At 39.8% G+C, this 22,396-nt stretch overlaps 1 protein-coding gene across 1 annotated transcript in view; it reads right to left on the bottom strand.

The window, feature by feature from the left end:
• COPB2 (COPI coat complex subunit beta 2) overlaps positions 1 to 21,812 on the bottom strand; it is a 32,988-nt gene extending 11,176 nt beyond the window's left edge. The window contains exons 1-12 of the mRNA XM_061420378.1: positions 21,682 to 21,812; positions 16,338 to 16,475; positions 10,780 to 10,866; positions 10,450 to 10,576; positions 9,095 to 9,243; positions 7,136 to 7,282; positions 6,097 to 6,196; positions 5,298 to 5,440; positions 4,854 to 5,053; positions 3,416 to 3,526; positions 1,334 to 1,422; positions 1,135 to 1,241 (exon numbers count right to left, since the gene is read on the bottom strand). Of these exons, the coding sequence (XP_061276362.1) occupies positions 1,135 to 1,241; positions 1,334 to 1,422; positions 3,416 to 3,526; positions 4,854 to 5,053; positions 5,298 to 5,440; positions 6,097 to 6,196; positions 7,136 to 7,282; positions 9,095 to 9,243; positions 10,450 to 10,576; positions 10,780 to 10,866; positions 16,338 to 16,475; positions 21,682 to 21,684 (1,401 nt within the window). The 5' untranslated portion in view covers positions 21,685 to 21,812. The remainder of the gene's footprint in view (positions 1 to 1,134; positions 1,242 to 1,333; positions 1,423 to 3,415; positions 3,527 to 4,853; positions 5,054 to 5,297; positions 5,441 to 6,096; positions 6,197 to 7,135; positions 7,283 to 9,094; positions 9,244 to 10,449; positions 10,577 to 10,779; positions 10,867 to 16,337; positions 16,476 to 21,681) is intronic.
• Positions 21,813 to 22,396: the final 584 nt, after the last annotated feature.

Genomic DNA, 22,396 nt, shown 5'->3' with positions numbered 1-22,396 from the left:
CACACACACTTGGGAGGTTGGACAGGGCGCTGCTATTTTATTTACAGAAATGGAAAGCCCTAGGGAGGCAGGAAGGAGCGCTGGCAGTAAGTGCTGGCAGTAAGTGAGATTCAGAGGAGTACAGACTATTTCTAGCTGCTCTACAACAGTGTCTCTCCCTCCCCCCAACCCCATTATGACCCCCACACCAAACCTTTTTTAGGCATTTTTTTCCCACTTTCCTTTATGAAGTTTTAATATCACAGATACTACACATCTGAAAGTGAAAGTTGCTCAGTCGTGTCCGACTCTTTGCGGCCCCATGGACAGTAGCCTACCAGGCTCCTCTGCCCCTGGAATTCTCCAGGCAAGAATACTGAAGTGGGTAGCCGTTCCCTTCTCCAGGGGATCTTTCCAACTCAGGGATCAAACTCAGGTCTCCTACGTTGCAGGCAGATTCTTTACCAACTGAGCCACCCAGGATGCCCACTATCCATCTATACATTATGTAATACATAAACATACACACAGTATACAAACACATAACATGTATGAACATATGAACATCTATGTTTTATAGATAAAATAGAGTACTTTTTCTCATCAATTGGTTTCAGGAACCGATGTCTGCCCCCTTGAGGATGATGCCTCCCTTGCTGAGACAATGCAGACACTAGCAATCAGAACCAGGACCCTGGGAGATATCTGTCTCCAGAGATAACTTCCTGACAATGAAAGCTCTCAAAGAAGCAGGCAGATCTAAAGGTAGAAAACCATCACTGGTGAACGGCCACCTAAAGTTTAAACAGCCGTTATCAGATAACGTAGGCAAAGGCTTTCTGAACTGAGTGGGAGACTTGCAGGTCTTGCCACGTGAAGAACTCATTGACTTTTCCTCTTCAAAGCATTAAAGCCATTTAAAATACGACTAGCACTTGGCATTTGTACAACTCTTTATACTTTTCAAAAAGCCCAACATCTACTACCTTATTCAAATACCCCAATCCTCCTTTTAAAAGCAATCCCGAGGTAAATGGCCCCATGTCCATCACAATGGGACAGGGACAGCAGGGTACCAGGGTATTTCTTGGCCTCAGGGACCCAGAGTTTGTCACAAAGAGGTACATTCCAAAAACAGCAAAGACGGAAGCTCACGTGTTTGGGTTGAATTTCAATTCTGCGTATGAGTTCCGTATTTTCCCAGTCATAGAAAGCTAAACCATTTACAGACCTGACTCCCAGTAAGAAGCCTCCATAGATACCTACAAAGAACAACAAAATATTTTCAGATCTTTACATGTTTTTGAGGCATTACAAAGTTTCTAAAATTGTATCATATATAAACAGCACTTACTTTCAGCTCCAAAGTCTGGTTTAAATGATTTTTTTTCCTTAAAGTTCTTAAATATCTTTACAACACTGTTGCTCTCTCTTATTGCATACCTAGGGGGAAAAGGAAAGCAATTATAGCCTATTACATACATACTACACTGTAATTCCACCAAATATTACAAGTATCTTCAAATGTATTTAAGTAGTGAATTACACAAAAATATAAAATTAATATCTGAAGATTCACTAATATATTTTTTTCCTAAGAGATCAGTGAACTGCTTACAGTTGGACAAATAATGAACAGGCTTCACAATGTCTATTACACAAATTACTAGGGCTTACAAACCATTTTAAAAGATCCAAATGTCCTTCAACAGGTGAATGAGTAAACCAACTGTGGTCTATGCATACAATGGAATACTACTCTGCCAAAAAGGAAACCAGTTATTGGTCCATGCAACCGTAAGTTGCTGTTTAGTCGCTCAGTCGTGTTTGACTCTTTGCAACCCCAGACTGTAGCCTGCCAGGCTCCTCTGTCCATGGGATTCCACAGGCAAAAATACTGGAGTGGGTAGCCATTTCCTTCTCCAGGGGATATTCCCAGATAAGAGATCAAACCCGCACATATCCTGCATCACAGGCAGATTCGTTATCACTGAGCAATCCGGGAAGCCCATGTAATAACATGGATGCAGCTCAAATACATTATGCTGAGCAAAACAAGCCAGACAAATATATACCGCACAACTCCACTGATGAAATCCTAAAGAAGACAAATCTAATCTAGTGGGGAACAAGGGTGGGGTGCTGCCTATAAGAGAAACAAGGGGATTGTTTTTGAGGTGACAGAAATGTTGACTGTGCTGGTGGTTACAGGTTACATCCATGTGTCCAAATTTGCTGAAAGATACACTTAAAACAGTGCCTTTTATTTTGTATAAATTATTCCTCAATAAAAAGTAACTTAAAAAAACAAAAACTTTTATAAGTGGCTCACTAGGTCAGTCATGCTTAGCAACAACTTATAAATTGTGTATACTCTGGCTTCTCTCTTGAAAGGGGGCTATGGCTGGATATTCAAGAGTATTATGAGAAAGGGATGGAACAAGTACTTTGCTCCAATAGGAAAGATGCTGAACAGGGAGGGCCTGGGCTGGATAAACCTGAAAAGAGGGAACTATCAAAACAGAGGGAGATGTGTGCTGAGAGAGGTATGGCAAGTCACAAACCATAACCGTGCTCACGGTAACAAAGAACTTTTTAGTATATGGAACTGTGCATAAATGAGTTTATTTAGGAAACTGATGAAAAGATCTTACCTCTCAGGGACCTTTTTGTTAAAAACTAAAAAGCATGCATCTTACTGAGCAATGCTGAGGCCTAAGTTGCCCACTGTTGGCAGAAGAGGCAACACAAAATACGGAGAAAACAAAACCAAGAAAACTATGAAGATGTAACTCAGTGTGTAGTCTGGAAAAAACCAAACCCCCCATGTTTATTACATGCACCAAACAGGAATCAAAAAGGAACCAGTCAGTAAATATCTAGTATAATATTGAGAGGTAGATTTTTTTCTGTTTTTAATGAGACAATTTTATGAACATTTTGAATTCAGACAGAATTTAAGAATGGGAGATAAGTAACATCATCATTTCTGTGATGTTTTATCACAGATTCATTAAGTTTTTATCATGATTACATTAGAATCTAGTATCTCTCCAAGTGGTTCAGATGAGGGCAGCAGCAGCAGCTCAGGATGCAGGTTCTGAGGGGGGAGGTGGGACCTGCCAAGGTCTTTATCTGAGGGACTACTCTGCCTTCAGCCCTGCCATGGGCTCCACCAAGGAAAAACAGGTGTTGGGTCCCCAGTTTATTATTGGGTCAGATTGAGTGAGCCAGCTCAAAACCGAGTATAAAATGTTAAATGCAGCTCATGCTGCACATTTGCCCCTGACTAATCCTCCAACACAGGTCTGGTGAGAACTGGTCTTCAACATGGAGAAGCACAGCCTACTGAGCCTTGCAGACCTCTTCAATACAGCTGCATACAGAATGCCCACTGGTTATCAGGGGCAGCTGATATGACACAGACAAAACTTACTCTGAAGAGTCGTGGGCCCACGCGAACTCCTGGGCAGACCCAAAGCTCTTGTTCCTCAGTGCCATTGCCGTGTAGATGATGTACTCGCCGTCACCACACACCACAACAAACCTACAAGTTAGAAAAGCCAGGGTGGGGAGAAGTACAGAGGACCAATGACATGCAGAAGTTAAGAAACAATGATTTATCTTGTTTCTAATATGGTGAAATATTTCTAATAACAAATGTTATTTCAGTTGACTGTTACAAATGAACCTAATATCTTTTAAAGTTATATATTTCTTGGAATACAGAGCTAGACAAAAATACTACACCCAACAAATCAAAAGCAGATTATGAAGATGGGGTTACTGCTGAAAATATTATTGCAATGGCCTCTCTTACAAACAAAGGGTCAGGAAGATAAGAAAGGCTGGAGACGTATAGGAGAGGACTCCAATAATTCAACTAGCATTTGTTGAGTACTCAGATACCTGGCATTTTGCTCATTACATCTACACAATAAGAAGGCATGACCTTCTTGCAAGGCTACCATCACTTTAAAGCTGATCATTCAAATAAATGAAAATATCTTACCCCACTTTTCAATGACTGTTAAATTTATGATATTTGTAATAAACAGGGTATTTTTAACATTTGATAAGAAAAAAAGAATGTTGCATGGTCAAAACTTTCTCAACAGACATATTGGCTGTTATTAGACTGCCAAAGGTGAAATGTAAAACTTAAGCAAAAATTGTTTTATGATATTAAGGGGAAAATATGTAATGTGTTCTTATTCTTCATAAGAAAACTTTATTGCAAGTAATTATGGAGACCATTTACTGAACAAGGCAGCATACTTGGTTTATATACTTGGTCTTTTTTAATACTCAGGACAGCATTATAAAATGCTCAGATCTACTTTAAAATAATTTTTAAAGCTTACACGTTTAAACTCATTGTATGAGAAACAAGATGTTCAGTGCTTTACAAATCTTAAGGGAGAAACAAAGCTGATGGTACAAATTACAGAGAAGAAGCAGAATTATTACCTTTCCCAAAACTTTTTCAAAAGACAAAGACCTCACAACTCTTAAGAGCAATGAATCAGCAAATATGTAGAGAGCACCTACTAAGTCTTGGGTAAAACAGGATTCTTGCCCTTGAAGGAGCATAAGGACATGTCATAAGGATGCATACCAACACATATGAAATAGAGTCAACACAAAACTATTCCACTGTTCAAAACTGTGTAGTGGGAAAGGCCAGGAAGGCAATTATGCTTCACTGTGCATGCAGACAAGATCAACAGGCCTGGCTGCCTGCCACTGTGTTGAGGACTGTGAGGTCAGGGCAAAAGCTCCATGAGGAATGCACATCACAGGCAGGGCTGCGAGACAAGCTGTGGATATGCAAACACACAGAGGCCCGGAGGGAGATTCTGGTGGTGGCTTACCGCCCGTTAGGATTGTGCTGAATAGTCTGAGGGTATATTTCACAACTACCCATATCTTTTACTGCCAGTGGCAGTCTTTCTCCATCTTTAATTTCAGCATCTCCCATTGCTTTTAGGTTGGCCTGCTGGACTTCTGAATGTTTGGCCCAGATTATCTTTCCATTGGCATCCATGGACATGGCAGGTTCCTCCCGACCAAGCTGGAAGAATGACAAATGACTTTTAGCCACAAAAAGGAGAACAAATGAAACTACAACAAAATAAACATTTTCTATTTTCATTTAATGGAGGGCTCCTTTCTTCCACTTAACTCTCCTCGCCAGTACCTAATCTCTTTTAAGTACATAGCTCAATGACAGAGTGCCAGTTTAACAAAGCTGGTGACTTAGAAGAAAACTGCTCCCCCTGTATACCCTATTCAGAGACAGTGCAATGAGAGATTACCTTAACAATGATGCTCCCTTCATCATAGCCCAAAGCAACGTTATTGGACCCTCGCAGGCTGGCCACACACCATACTCTCTCCATTCCATAATTCAAAGTACTCTCAAGGCGATAGGTGCTTGAATGCCAAATACGCACAGTTCCTGAAAAAACAATGTGAATCAGCCATTTGACTTGAATACCCAAAAGTGAACTGTCAGGTGGACCAGCCACGTGGAATTCTTTATATTCAAACACAACACACTTCCTGGAAGCTTCATTTTTGATCTGTTGTCTGTGACTTTATAGAGCAACATAAACATATAATAGAAAGTACATAACAAGCTAAAACAAAGAAATGTCATTTTTATGTGTGAAATGACAGGATTCCTGGGTACAGTGCCTACTACATGCCAGATGCTTTCTATGTTATTTCTCCACATCCTTGCACTATGATCCTATGAGGCAGGTATATCTATTCCCATTTCATAATGTATCTAAACCACACATCTATGAAGTGGCAGAGCCTGAATCTGATCCCAGGATTTCAGACTCCAAAGCACAGGCTTTTTCCGTCTTCCCCTAGCACTTCTAGGTGTCCTCTTATGTACCTAACAGAGTCAAAACACATCAGAATCATGATGATGATAATGATAGTAACAATGTCCTTGTACTCTACTATAGCTTAAGTAATCTACTCTATTAAAAAATAGCAAAATCTTTTGAAACTTCCAATGAAAGCGTAGGGCACTAAGCTGGCTTACGTATCCACTCAGCAATGAATGATAAGCATAGGAATAAATATACATTTCTAACTTACCATCTTCTGAACCTGTGATGATAATGGGCAGCTCAGGATGAAAACTGGCACAAGACACATTTTGGGCATGTCCCTCCAGTGTCTGTACACAAGTTTTATTCTATAGTCAATACACAGAAAACACTCTTATTAGTGGAAAACAATAACTCATCCTTAATTTTCCCCGAGCACAGATACACAATCAATGATAATGGTCATAAAAATCTAAACAATATTCAATACAGAGATTTTTGAAAGAGAATCATCATATTGTGTACATGTTTTCTCATTATTTGATAGTACAGGCAAAAGTAACTATCATATTTAAAGAAGAAAACATACACACACACACACCCTGAAAGAGCTGGTTTTCATCTAAGTATCAGTGCCCCCATTTCCTAAGATGTCTTTAATGTTTTTATCCTGCATTTAAACACAGATTTGAGTATCTCACGATAAGTGGTTTTCTAGGCCTCTTTTTATTAACTATTCGTGGTTATTTTGATGTGCTGCTAAGTCGCTTCAGTCATGTCTGACTCTGTGCGACCCCATAGATGGCAGCCCACAAGGCTCCCCTGTCCCTGGGATTCTCCAGGCAAGAACACTGGAGTGGGTGAGAAACAAAAAAATTAAAATTTAAAATCTTGGAGATAAAAAGTGTAGAAATAAGAGTTCATAATCAGGTTTACAAGAGTTTATGTGGCAAAATGATAGCACTATTGTGATGTCTGACATTGGTCACTAGTGTGCTAGTTTTGAAATACAAATGGAAGTCTGCCAATGAGGATACTAAAGGATATAAGAATTCATTTTAATTAAAACCTTGAAATTTCTCATTTCTAGTAGTAAATGAAAAATGAACATGATGGCATTTTATTTTTAAACTCTTAATAAGCATTTGTTGTTATTTTCATGGGGAATTCTGAGACCACAGTTTAGGTGCAATTCCTGATGCCTTATTATTATGCTCAAAACAGAGTTCAACAACCCAAGTTTGAACTGTCCTGTAAGAAACAGTGAGACGTACATCTAACATAAGTAAGCTATGAAAAAACTGTACCTGATAGTCCCATATTTTCACAAGACGGTCATCTGCTCCTGAGATGAGGTATGGCTTGTCACCACCACTGTAGTAATCAATGCAATTCACACCTTTCTCATGTCCCTCCAGAGTGAAGTTTGGGGACGATGAGCCCAGCTGCCACACCTTCAGAGAGCAACAGCATCTGCCAGTCAACATGGGGCCTTCATTTCAGAAGGCAGCTCCACCACACCCCTGACAGGTCACAGAAATGCCAAAGCCCAGCAGAGAAGCTGAAGAATGCTCAGTTTTTCACCCACGTGTTTGGGTTCTTTCTCACTTTACTTGAATTTCCAGAGGGCAGAATCACTATGGCATTCTCTGAAATGCCAAATTCCAGGCTTTATCCTTAGAGATTATGATTCAGTGGAACTACAATGAAATTCAGGAATCTAGATTTTCAACAGACACCCCAGGTGTCTTGACTTTGAGAAACACTACTGTAAGGGTAGGAAATGATGTTATGAGAGAGTTATTAGTAACACAAAGCTAATGAAAATGGACTTAGTGAGATGTATTAAAAGGAAAAAAATTACTGCTTTAATCAAAAAATTTCAAGTATGAAAAAGCAGTCAAATATTACTACAGCACTGCTATTGAGCTTTATCTCTACAAATATTTATTTTGTATGACCACTACATGGGAGGCCCCGTGGGGAGTACAAAGATATGTAAACAAACTTTACTAGGGCCAAAGGTAAGACAATTTTGTCCTCAAGTTATATCGAATTTAGTGAAGAAAGTTTGAAACTAATTTCAAAGTTTTCAACCTATGTCAAAAACAAGGATAATTTAGTAAAAGAAAAATGATAATAAAGTAATTCAAAGCCCTAAGATATTCAACATGTACTATTTAATAATAAGTTGTCAAACAGAAGACAACAGTTTATATAAGTTAAAGGAAAACTAATAAAAATGTTACATAGATGTAAGCCTGTTCATGTAAGCGAAGTTAAATCTATGCATATGGAAATATTTTAAATACTACAGTGGGAAAAGGAATATATGTGCACTCACTGCAACATGCATCTAATACAGACAGGGCACTGTGCTGCTTGCCAATGTGTGTCTGCTTGCGGGAGAAGGGTAACATACAGTTCCTGCCCCAAACATCAACATTTCAGGAATAAAGATTTCCCATTATTATTCAGCAGGAAGGCCATAAGAGGCCAAAAAGAATGGAAGGAATGGGATGAGAATGGCTCTGTCTAGGGGTGAAATGGATGTCTGAAGGGAGCTTCTCAGAGTAAATAACTGCTAAGCCTTGAAAGATGAGTAATTCTCCAGAGGAAAGAAATCAAAAAGGGAGAATAAAGAATACTGTAGGCAGAGGGACCAGCTGAATGAGGTAAGGTTCCGTGAACATTCATGGCTTCTTGAGAAAATGGTGAGGAGACCAGGTTTACAGGACATGACTCCTAACATTAGCTAAGGTTGGTCTTGCAAACCCTTGTATTCCACACCAAGGCATCTGGACTTTACCCTTAGATTGGGAACTGACAAGACGGAACCCATGTTTTAGAAAGATAACTGGCAGTGGTATGGAGAAATAGAGTAAGAAAAAGAGAATGGAGGCAAATGAAATAGATTAATAATCAGCAGAAGGAAACAGCAAATACACTAACAAAGAGGAAAACAGTGACCTAGAGAAGACACAGGCATTTTCTTATTCTGGGTTTGCAGAGGTTTAAAACTCTTACAATATACTGCTTCCACGTGGAGAAACACCCCTCCATTAAGAGCACTGAGTTGCCACACCATTTTTCTAAACAGAATATGCCCTTCTGAATCAAAATAAGAAGTCCTATTTTGCTTCAAAATGAGCTTTTGAGGGAAACTTCTAAGATAGGAATAACTTTCTGGGAAGACAGCAGTAAAATACCTAACACAATTATATCTCACCAACAAGCATAACTGACACAAACAATGGGCATCTTACCTTGATTGTCCTGTCCAAAGAAGCACTAGCAAACTGGTTGTTATCTTTAGGGTTGATCACAATCTGCATTACATAATGGGTGTGTCCTTCAAACACTTGTGAGCAAGACCATTTTTTATCCCAGTCCCAGAGTTTAATAAGCATGTCATCTAGACCAAAAGAAAGTCTCCACTTAGTTGCAATATCTATTTCTTTCATTCAGAACTAAGGTGCAGAATCTCTGTGCCTTTTTAAGGAAGAAAATCTAACACAAATCATATATTCCATGACTTACAGACACCGAATCAGAATTGAACAGATTTTTTCAAAATGCTTATTCTAAGAATAATTTTAACTTTCTGAAGAATGGAGATAAAAGAGATTACTAATAGCAAATATACAATTTTCATGGAAAAAATTTAAAATAGACTCAATGGGTTTTACAGAATGATAAGAGAATAACAAGTTTAATTAGCGTCTAAGTATGACTGAATAATGATGACAATGACTATTTCAGAAACAAGCATTTCTCTTTTAATCAGTTCAGTTGCTTAGTCATGTCTGACTCTCTTCGACCCCATGGACTGCAGCACGCCAGGCTTCAACTGGTTAAAAAAAGTTCTGAAATACTTCTCAATTTCTAACTTAAAAATGTTTCAAAGAGCTATTACCAATTTAGTGCAACTTGTTTTACTGCTACTGCTAAATCACTTCAGTTGTGTCTGACTCTGTGTGACCCCATAGACAGCAGCCCACCAGGCTCCCCCGTCCCTGGGATTCTCCAGGCAAGAACACTGGAGTGGGGTGCCATTTCCTTCTCCAATGCATGAAAGTGAAAAGTGAAAGTGAAGTCGCTCCGTCGTGTCCGACTCTTAGCAACCCCATGGACTGCAGCCTACCAGGCTCCTCCATCCATGGGATTTTCCAAGCAAGAGTACTCGAGTGGGGTGCCATTGCCTTCTCCGGCAACGTGTTTTAACTGCCTTCCAAAAAGCTCCACTGCTTTATACATAATACCAAGGTGCAAACTAGTCTGAATATAAAGATAAAACTGACTAGAGTATATGGCAATCTGCCAAAAACTCACTCACTCAGCAGGTAAATTAGCTTTCTGTTCAGCAGATGTTCCACATCTAGACCTTCAGGTCTTCCCTGACAGGAATCAGAGCAACTGCTACACAAATCCTAAGTAGAGCTGACATTCATTAAAATACAAAAGCAAGCAGCACTGATAGCATGTTAATGGATTTAAATAGTTTAAAGGCTGCTTGAAATCAGAACTCTACTTGTAACAGCAGTAAATGAATTGCATGTCTCACTAAATGAAAATGAATTACTCAAAGAGACCTACATGACCAATAGGGGTCATCTCTTACCACTGCTGGTTAGAATGAAAGGCTGGGTTGGATGAACAGCAATACAGCGAATGTAGTCTGAATGTGCCTCAAACATATGAACTCTCTCCAGAGTGTTGTAATTGAATACTCTAATCTGCATGTCATCCTAGAAATGAAAATTTAAAAACCATCATTACTCTTATGAAGTAAACTGCACAAAAAAATATACTATAGGCTCAAGGTATAAAGTTCAGGCTTCAAAACACTGCACTAATTAACAAAAGAAAGCAAGAATCAAAATTCTGCAACTCATTTAGGTAATCACTGACCAATTCAGAAATGGGATTAGAAATTCATATGCTTACTTACCGCTCCTGTTACAACCCAATTCTTCCTTGCAACAAACTTTGCAGCTCGGACAGGAAGATCACATACTTCAAATGTTTTCACCAGTGTCTTAAAAATGTAACAAGAACATACCACTTTGAGTTATGAAAAAACAACTGAAAAATCTTTTCTGTTATATTTAAAACATCCAATTATTTAGATCACTTCTAATCTTAAAAATATTCTCTAGCTAAAATATAAAAGCAGTCGAATGGAAAACACTGACCAATCATCTTTTCTTAAACAGATTCAAACCTAAAATACTTATAAAAGAAAAAAGAAAGCAAATATCCACAAGATGAATCTCCCCATCCTCTGTGCTCCAGTCCTTCCCTACTTCTCTAGCCCCATCCTTAGCTACTCTCAGCCTTACCTTTGCTCCCATTCCCTCCACCTGAAAACCCACCCAAAGAACCTTATACTCCACTTTTACAACATAGCACTTTCATAATTACATGCTTAATGTCAGTCTTTCCTGCTAAGCCCCCTGAGGGTGGGAATCTTGTTCACCACTGTATACCTAGAGCCTAAGAACAGCAGATGAAAAACAACCCACGTGTAATAAGTATTTATTGAATGAATTAGCTCTTAGTTTTGTTCTTTTAAAAATTAAACCCATAAATTCATAAAATAAACTTATAAACAATATACAATTCTTTTGTATACTTCAGCAATATACTTCCATACAGAAGCTGTTTCTTTTTAGTGATGAACTAAGTGATTTCTAATTCCTCACAGTGATTAAGATGTCCTTTAAAGCTGCTCAGAATAGAATTATATACACAGGATAGAAAGCTGCTCAGAAAAGAATGATACACACAGGATAAAGGTGGAAAACTAGAAGACCGTGCCAGAAAGAACAACAACGAATGCATTTCTTTGTCCTCCCACTTTGATACTTTGTTCTCTAAAATTCTGAAAGTCAAACTATCCCTTTTAAAAAATTATTTCATTCTTTTTTTATATATACAATTTATTTTTTGGCTGTTCTGGGTCTTCCTGCTGCACAAGTTTTTCTCTAGTTGTGGAGACTGGGGGCTCTTCTCTAGTTGTTGTGCATGGGCCTCTCATTGCAGTGGCCTTTCTTAAAGCACAGCACAGGCGCAAGGGTGCACAGGCTTCAGCAGTTGTGGCACATGGGCTCAGTAGTAGCTGTTCCTAGGCTCTGGAGCACAGAATCAACAGCTGTGGTGCACGGGCTTAGCTGCTCTGCAGTACGTGGTATGCTTCTGGTTTGGGTATCGAATCCGTGTCTCCTGCATTGACAGGTGGATTCTTTACCACTGAGCCACCAGGGAAGCCCCAAACTATCACTTTTCTGTATCTGTTTCTGTACTAGAGAATAGTGAAAAGAGCATATTATGATTGATTAACCAGGTGCACCAAATTTAAAAATAGGAATTGGTTCATAAGAACTGTTGAGCCCAATCTGGCTTCTTGAGCAAGACCTCAAAGATTCTTCAGAAAAGACTGGATAAGTGGGGACATGAGCTCCAACCTGCACAATCATTACCAGCTGACTGTGATACAGACACACGTTGAGCAGGCAGAACATGCAACCTACAAGATGACATGGTAACGCACAAAAGCTCTTAGTTCAGTTCAGTTCAGTCGCTCAGTTGTGTCCGACTCTTTGCGACCCCATGAACCGGAAAACACCAGGCCTCTCTGTCCATCACCAACTCCCGGAGTTTACCCAAACTCATGTCCACTAAGTTGGTGATGCCATCCAACCATCTCATCCTCTGTCGTCCCCTTCTCCTCCTGCCCCTAATCCCTCCCAGCATCAGGGTCTTTTCAAATGAGTCAACTCTTCGCATCAGGTAGCCAAAGTATTGGAGTTTCAGCTTCAACATCAGTCCTTCCAGTGAACACCCAGGACTGATCTCCTTCAGGATGGACTGGTTGGATCTCCGTGCAGTCCACGGGACTCTCAAGAGTCTTCTCCAACACCACAGTTCAAAAGCATCAATTCTTCGGCGCTCAGCCTTCTTCACAGTCTGACTCTCACATCCATACATGACCACTGGAAAAACCATAGCCTTGACTAGACGGACCTTTGTTGGCAAAGTAATGTCTCTGCTTTTCAATATGCTGTCTAGGTTGGTCATAACTTTCCTTCCAAGGAGTAAGCATCTTTTAATTTCATGGCTGCGGTCACCATCTGCAGTGATTTTGGAGCCCCCCAAAATAAAGTCTGACACTGTTTCCCCATCTATTTGCCATGAAGTGATGGGACTGGATGCCATGATCTTAGTTTTGTGAATGTTGAGCTTTAAGCCAACTTTTTCACTCTCCTCTTTCATCAAGAGGCTCTTTAGTTCTTCACTTTCTGCCATAGGGTGGTGTCATCTGCATATCTGAGGTTATTGATATTTCTCCCAGCAATCTTGATTCCAGCTTGTGTTTCTTCCAGCCCAGCGTTTCTCATGATGTACTCTGCATTGAAGTTAAATAAGCAGGGTGACAATATACAGCCTTGACGTACTCCTGTTCCTATTTGGAACCAGTCTGTTGTTCCATGTCCAATTCTAACTGTTGCTTCTGACCTGCATATAGGTTTCTCAAGAGGTAGGTCAGGTGGTCTGGTATTCCCATCTCTTTCAGAATTTTCCACAGTTTATTGTGATCCACACAGTCAAAGGCTGTGGTATAGTCAGTAAAGGCGAAATAGATGTTTTTCTGGAACTCTCTTGCTTTTTCAATGACCCAGAAGATGTTGGCAATTTGATCTCTGGTTCCTCTGCCTTTTCTAAAACCAGCTTGAACATCTGGAAGTTCACTGCTGAAGCCTGGCTTGGAGAATTTTGAGCATTACTTTACTAGCGTGTGAGATGAGTGCAATTGTGCAATAATTTGAGCATTCTTTGGCATTGCCTTTCTTTGGGACTGGAATGAAAACTGACCTTTTCCAGTCCTGTGGCCACTGCTGAGTTTTCCAAATTTGCTGACATACTGAGTGCAGCACTTTCACAGCATCATCTTTTAGGAGTTGAAATAGCTCAACTGGAATTCCATCACCTCCACTAGCTTTGTCATATTGATGCTTCCTAAGGCCCACTTGACTTCACTTTCCAGGATGTCTGGCTCTAAGTAAGTGATCACACCATTGTGATTATCTGGGTTGTGAAGTTCTTTTTTTGTATAGTTCTTCTGTGTATTCTTGCCACCTCTTCTTAATATCCTCTGCTTCTGTTAGGTCTATACCATGTCTGTCCTTTATTGAGCCCATCTTTGCATGAATGTTCCCTTGGTATCTCTAATTTTTTGAAGAGATCGGTAGTCTTTCCCATTCTGTTGTTTTTATTTCTTTGCATTGATCGCTGAGGAAGGCTTTCTTATCTCTCCTTGCTATTCTTTGGAACTCTGCATTCAGATAGGTATATCTTTCCTATTCTCCTTTGCTTGTCACTTCTCTTCTTTTCACAGCTATTTGTAAGGCCTCTTAAGGAGGCAACAAACTCAGGGATCTGCTGAGCAGTAAAAAATAAAGCAGCCATAGCACTAACAGTCATGGTTCAGGTCTACGTTAAGTGCTATGGCTGATACAAATGACCTAAGGGATGGTCTTCCTACTCCAGAAACTAAACAAGATAAAAAGGATGAAATACTACACACTCAACATATAAATCACCAATGAGAAGTAAGTAAATAAAGAAATACTTGTATGGTGCCTGACAGGTTTCATACACAATTTAATCTAATTTGATTTAATCATTCTGACAATCCTGTGAAGTAAGAAAGGCAACATATCATTTTCATTTAGGTAAGTAAATCAAGCCTCAACATGGTTAAGTCTTCCCCACATCATTTAATTAGCAGGATGGCTTCAAATTCTAACATACTGATTTTTTAACTGCTGCACCCATCACCGCAAAGAGTATATAATTCCTCATTTGAAATTCAAGAACATTTGAATTTACTCCCTAAAACCTTTTCGGCTCTTTCAAGCATCTTGCTCTCCATATACATGAGTGCCAAGTAACTTCTGTTGGTGATAAAGGAAGAAAAGCAGGGACATCCAAAACAAATCAACCATTCAATAAGACTTACTGAGTATCTACTGCGAGCCTGACTGTCAGGTGCCCACTTGAAATAACAATGGGAATTAACACTAGGAAAAGCCCTGTCCTCACAGAACCTTATTTTCTTGAAGGAAAGAAGGAAATTTTAAAAATTACCAATGAGATGAATTATGAAGGGGGAAGCAGATGGTCCTGCAGAAGGGCACAGAAGGGTACAAACACAAAGATGAAGCAAAGTAGATGACCTGAATCAAGCAGTTACATTATAGTAAAAGTAAGGGAAGTACACCTGGGCTTTAGAGCATACCATAGTGAGAGGAAGGAGAGTGAGCGATGGTAAAATGGAGCTGACAGAGGGAACCCCTAAGAAGCATGGCGGGGGTGGGGGAGGCACCAATGTATCTGTTAAGCACAAAATCAGAAAGATTTTAAACATTTGGATAGAATAGATCCCCTACCCCACCAAAAGCAGTTAGCAAGCATCCTTTCCACAGCAAGGCAAAAGGAATTCACAAGATTTGAAACTGCAGAGGACAGAAATTCTGAATTAGTGATATACTGATAGGAAAGTTTATTATTCAGTAGTTCAACACATAGTTACTGAGCACTTATTGTATGTCAGGTTAACGTCATAGACACTGGGATACAGCAGAAAACAAAATGTTAATGTGAATAAAATATCACTGGTGGGGTCCTAGTTGAATGTGCAGTCCTTACTGTTTCATTAGAATGATATAAGCTGTTAAGTTTACTTTTGAACTTGGTTCCTCCTAAGGCCTATTTTTGCCATCTTAAACCCCTCAAATGCGAATTTTATCTGGATTTTAAAAACTTAACCTTGGATGTTGGGGATAATTACTGTATAAATAGACACAAAACTGTATAGTATAGTGCTGACTATATGTTCTATACATTGAAAGAAAAAGATTAAGGATGGCCAAAAAAGACTGGAAAAGATAAACTAAGTTGAAAAATATATTACTTACTCAGAGGAAAGCATTTAAGACACATAATCTGTAAAGACATATTTCCACATGTAATGAAAAGCTGACTGCAAACATCTCTCTGATATTGTCTATAATCTGTATGGCTGCCTGAAAGTTATCTGCACCATGCATTATATTAAGCATGTGGGGGAAAATTAGTAAAAGTAAAAATCCCATTTTTAAGATTTTTAGAATACTCACTGAATGGCAAATTAAGCACCATTAAATACTATTATCTAGAGCAAGTGATCTTATATTGGTCAGTTTCTTCAAAGAAGAGCTAATACTACCTACATGAGAACTTAATACTTCAATATTGGATACAATGAGCCCAGAACAGTTTCTACCACAAGCTCTATCTTCATAAATGTTAGCTTATCTTTATTAAAAATACTTTGTACCAATTTATTTGGAAAAGCAGTATATATATATATACACACACACATACACACACTACCATTATATTTATTTTCTTTCATTATAAACAGTCTAAGACAGTATTTCTAATAAAGTCCTTAAAAATTTCTACCTGTGTTTCATGATTCCAAACGCACACGCTACCATTGTAAAGACTGGCCAACATCCATGGCTCTGTAGGATGCAAATCCACACTCTTAACTCGATCGGATCGAGCAGTAAGTTTTCTCTTGATATCTAGTCGCAGAGGCTAAGGAGAAACATGAAAAACAAGCAAACAAAATGTTATATTGCCATGTCAAATGAAACATGTTTGCGATCTTGAGTAAAAACAGACCGTGAGTCTGGGTGAACTCCGGGAGTTGGTGATGGACAGGGAGGCCTGGCATGCTGCGATTCATGGGGTCACAGAGAGTCGGACACGACTGAGCGACTGAACTGAATTGAACTGAACATGCATACAAAACAATTCAGTTTTTACTTTGCGAAACTGTAGCCACAGTTTAAAGTCTAAAGCACCTACTTATTCACTCATACATACAAAAAATACGACTATTTAAAAAACTTTAACTCATAGCAGCACTTGTCAAACTTTTTGGTTTACAGACACCTTTACAGTATTAATTTTTGAGGACACTAAAAAGCTTCTGTTTATGTGAAGGGTGAAAGGTGAAAGGCTCAGTTGTGTCCAACTCTTTTACAACCCCGTGGACTGTAGCCCGCCAGGCTCCTCTGTCCATGGAATTCGCCAGGCAAGAATACTGGAGTGGGTTGCCATTCCCTTCTCCAAAGGATCTTCCCAATTTAGGGATCGAACCCGAGTCTCCTGTATTGCAGGCAGATTCTTTACCGTTTGAGCCACCTTATTTATGTAGATTATATTTATTAATATTTATCATGTTAAAAATTAAAACTAAGACAACTTTAAAATATTCATGTATTAATTCATTTTCAAAAACAAACTAAACCTATTCACGTTAAACAAAATAACTACAGCTTTGAAAGAAATTCAGTGATAAGAGTAGCAATGTTTACAGTTCTGCAGAACTCTTTAAATTCTGACTTAACAAGACAGTTCATTTCTCGTATCTACTTTGGCCCTCAATATGTTGTGATATGTTGTTCTGGTTGATACATGAGAAAAAAAAAAAAAAACTGGCTCATAGATACAGAGAACAACAGATTGGTAGCTGCCAGAGGTGGAGTGTAGAAGAGGGAGAAATAGCTAGAGGGGGTCAAAAGGTACAAACTTCCAGTTATAAAGTAAATCATGGAGATGTATTGTACAGCAAAGCAGTTAATACAGTGTTGTGTATTTGACAGGTGCTAAGAGAGTAGATCTTAAATGTTCTCATTACAAGAAAAAAACACAAAAACACACAATTTTATAACTATATATGGTGACAAATGTTAACTGGACTTATTGTGGTGATTGTTTTACTATATATAAATATCAAATCATTGTATTAGACACCTAAAACTAACATAATAATATGTCAATTATACCTTTACTATTTTTTTAAATTGAATTCTTCAGAGAATCGTAGATGTATTTTGGCAATAGTGTTATTATAGTAAATGCTAGACAATGTAATGTGGGATCAATAAGGGCCATGTCCATGAAGGGCTCTGGAGTCAAATGGGAATGTTTATAATATTTTAATGGATTTAAGTTATAATAACCAAATGGAAATTAGAAGAATTTTGAACCAAAGCTAAAATACTCTCTTGTCATAAATACTAAGAGTTTAAAACAGCATTTTTCAACCTGGATTTGTCATCCGAACCACAGAAAAAAAAATGATCTGAATAACTATTTTCTCAGTTCTTCCAAGGATGGCTTTTTAGGAGAAAAGTTAATTCATTATACACACTGATGGCTTATGGCAGTAGTCTCAGTTCTCTCTTGGAAGCAGATATGAGGAAGACTGATTTAAAACCTGTTTCTCCTTCAGCAGGTTTTAAACACAACCTAAGAGTTTACTTGGCAAGTTTAGTTACCATCAAATTTTTATTTTTGCTATCTTCTGTGATGTTCATGAATGGGAGAGAAATTTAACATTACTTTTCTACACAAATGAAGCCTGCTAAATGATTTCAGCAGAGGTAATTTCCTGAGACATAGCAAACACCTCACAAAGCTCTTATTTATTGTTTTGGACATCTATTAAATCTGGGTCACTGACTACTTCAAACCTGGTTCTCACTTCTATAAATGCCTCCCCTACTTCTGGCAACAACCTCCACCTCTTACTTTCCTTTAAAAGATCTAAGTTCTCTGGCTCTTCACAATCGCCACAAAAATGTCTTCTCCATCTCAAACTTTCTACTTTTAAACCATTATTTTCACATTCCTTCCTGAAGCAGGACTTTTTCACTTCATCTATTTCTGAATCTTGCCCCATTAATTACCTTCACAAATATTAACTTTTTTTCTGGTCTCTCCATAGTTAGCAAACATGATGTGTCTATTATATGCCAGGAATCATGGTGGGAGTTTAACATAAGCCAGCATATCTCATACTTTTTCTCCAGCCAATGAGGAAATTGTACACTTTTAAACTATGCACATTTTACCATTAAAAAATGTTTTAAATGATTGATTACTGAGTAAAAGTGAAGGTGGCCCAAGGTACAAAGCAATACCAGTATAACAACATGCCCCTAGTGCACAATCTCAAGAGCCAAGGGCTCTTGCTGCATTTCTCCCAATATTTTAGTGCCTACTTTGAATGAGACATCGTACTAGGGACTGTGGAATACCAAGACAAGTAAGGTACTCATAAAAGTGACTGAAAGTGGCTCAGTCATGTCTGACTCTTTGCGACCCCATGGACTATTCAGACCATGGAACTCTCCAAGCCAGAATACTGGAGTGGGTAGCCTTTCCCTTCTCCAGAGAATCTTCCCAACCCAGGGATCAAACCCAGGTCTCCAGCATTGCAGGTGGCTTCTTTACCAACTGAACCACAAGGGAAGCCCAAGAATACTGGAGTGGGTGAAAATGAAAGTGAAGTTACTCGGTTGTGTCTGACTCTTTGCAACCCTAAGGACTGTAGCCCACCAGGCTTCTCCATCCATGGAATTTTCCACTGGAGTGGGTAGCCTTTCCCTTACTCCAGGGGATCTTCCCAATTGAGGAATCCAACCGGGGTCTCCTGCATTGCAGGCTGATTCTTTACCAACTGAGCTATCAGGAAAGATACTCATATTACAGCCTTAACTCTAAACATCTCCTTGTATCTCCCCAAGGCCGAAGGCATTTAGGACTTAGCTTAAACGTCACTGCCATCATATAATCTTTTGGATTACCCTACTAGAAGTATCCTTTCCTGCAGGATCCTACAGAATTTAACGTTTAATATTTGTGCACGTCTCTTTTTGGTTTCTAGAGTAGATGCTCCTTAAGAGCTCATTCATGTGTAATATTCAGCACTTTATATATTTGGGTATGGGAGGCTTCCGTGGTGGCTCAGCACTTAAGAATCTGCCTGCCAATACAGGAGACATGGGTTCAGTCCCTGAACTGAGAAGATCCCGTGGAGAAGGAAATGGCAATTAACTCCAGAATTCTTGCCTGGAAAATCCCATGGACAGAGGAGCCTCGGTGTGTCCATGGGGTCACGTGACTGAGCGATTAAACAACAACAAAAGAGGTTTAAGAACAGATAGGATAATCAAGATCTAAAGAATCATGATGCACTCAAGCTTCAGTTCCACTGCTCATCTCAAATGCATGACAGTGGGCAAGTTTACTTAACTTCCCTCAGGTTTGATGTATACAAAACTATTGACTATTATCTATCCCTTAGTGTAATGAGAATTAAATTCAGTATTAAGCAGTAAGAACAGTGCCTTGCCTATTTTAACCACTCCATGAACATTTATAACTCACTCTCCCACCTGCTACGAGAATTAGGAAGCAAATGTTTAGCAAAATCCATGGCACACAGTAAACGCTCTATGGTAAATGAGTGAACAAATTTACATTTAAAATCTTTTGTAAAAGATTTTAAATGTATTAAAGAATGAAATATTTAATTATAAAAATACTCTTAAAAATTGCAAAAGAAAACTAAATTAGGCAGATGCAAGGGGCTGTTTCCAAAAATGTCCATTTTGAAAACCACAGCACACTCCAGAGCAGGTCCTTGGTAATACAAGGTAGGAGGACTCAAGTTTTGTTCTGGGGCTCTTATCTGGGGACCCAAGAAGGCTCATGAATGAGTATTGGTGGGTGAGAGTATCTGTGAGTGAGCCCATTAAATTTTTATGTTTATGCATTTTTATGGAAATATTCATAATGTTCACAAGTTTCCCCAGGGAATCAACTTCTGTTGCAGTTAAAACTCTGCAGCAATTAGCCTTAAACTTTTTTCCCCCCTTTTAACTGCAAGGTGAGGGACCTGGACTTATTAATCCCTAAGGTCTTCAAGCTCCAAAATCTCTGAACCTGTGTTGCCTAACAAGTTAAAAAAAAAAAAAAAAGCAAGAAAATGTTTAAATACAAAATACACAATCTCTTGCATGCTTTTGGAAAGAAATTCTCACACTATCGCACTGTTTTTCTTACTATTATAACTTAAATGCAAAAATATTTTAGCGCATATTTGGGGGTGATAATAAAAAAACGGTGTGATGATCTGTCATTTGTCAAAAATGCTGTATGACTGTCATTCTTCAGTTCAGTCACTCAGTCGTGTCCGACTCTTTGCAACCCCATGGACTGCAGCACGCCAGGCCTCCCTGTTCATCGCCAACTCCCGTTTACTCAAACTCATGTCCATTGAGTTAGTGATGCCATCCAACCATCTCATCCTCTGTCGCTCTCTTCTCCTCCTGCCTTCAATCTTTCCCAGCATCAGGATCTTTTCAGGGTCATTCTTCAGTCACTATATTTGCAAATGCAGACAAGCAGGCCAACCAGTTTTATAAAATACGTCCCAACTCTTCGCTTCTCCCTTGACACTTAAGCTGGGATTCCAAAGCATCTGAAATTCCACTTTTGACTCTATAGGATCCATTCACATTTCGAAAGGTGGGGGGGATGGGGGCGCCTCCCTGTTTAAGTTCGTAGTTTGCGGCATACTATACCAAAATAAGCAGAAGAGTGCAAAATCAGCTGTCACCGTTTTAAAGGCACAATGAGGTAGTTTCATCAAAACCTACAGAATTCAACATTTTCGGCTTCCTATATTTCCCTACACTGCAGACCGCAGAAGCTCTAGCAAACGTCGTAAGCACCGAAATCAGGGACCGTCCAGGCACTGTCTTCCCAAACGACCTGCCGCCTCTTCCCTTCCAGAATTCAAACTGGACCAGGACCCCTCAAGGCCTGAGGCGGTGGCTGCAGCAGGAACCCAGGCCGCGGACAACTGCGGGTCCCAGGCCAGGAGCCCCAAGAATTGGCCTTGGCCACATGGGGCCCCACTGCCTCCTGCAAGGCCTGGACTTACCATGGCTCCGTCGGTCCGAGCCCGGGCGCCCTCACTCGCTACAGACCAAGAAGTCCTGGAGAAACCCACCGACCCGCTGACCAGGCGACTGACTGACGTGGAACTTCCGGGCGGAGTTCTCGCGATAGTAAAGACCAGAGCGAGCGCCTGCGCAAAGTCGGCGCAGGGCTGGTTTCCTAAGCCCCGCCCCAGTTTCCTAGGCAACAGGGCCTCCAGACTGCCCTAAGCGGACCTGGCGCCTCCGGAGAAAGCGGGGTGTGGCCTCTAGAATCCTTTGCAGTGCCTTGGGGCAGCTCATAGTGGAGTAGAAACAAACTGAGAGTTAAAAAAAAAAAAAAAAAAAAAACAAGAAAAAGCGAAATGCTACTTTCGAGTGCTAACGGCCGGAGAAACTCCCCCACAGTGGAGTTGTGTCACAGGAGCTGAGAAGTTCTGTCAGAGGGAGAAGGCGGAGGAGAGAAGGGAAGATGAAGCGAGGCTCTCAGCCCACTTTTACCTTGGTCTGCCTGAGAATGAGGCCCATGTAGTCCTTTCCCGGCCCTGCTCGGGGCACCGATTTCTGTTGGAAAGACGTGGGCGGCTTTCAGGGCTGAGCTTCATACTTCTGAGATCGAAGGGCAGCGAAGAGTCTTCAGCTTTGGAGCTCCCCAGAGACCTGGCTGCGATTCATGGGGTCGGGAAGAGTCGGACACGACTGAGCGACTGAACTGACTGA

The sequence above is a fragment of the Bos javanicus genome, chromosome 1 (assembly GCF_032452875.1).
Source record: "Bos javanicus breed banteng chromosome 1, ARS-OSU_banteng_1.0, whole genome shotgun sequence".
Taxonomy (NCBI): Eukaryota; Metazoa; Chordata; class Mammalia; order Artiodactyla; family Bovidae; genus Bos; species Bos javanicus.
This window is presented reverse-complemented; position numbering and strand designations above follow the sequence as displayed.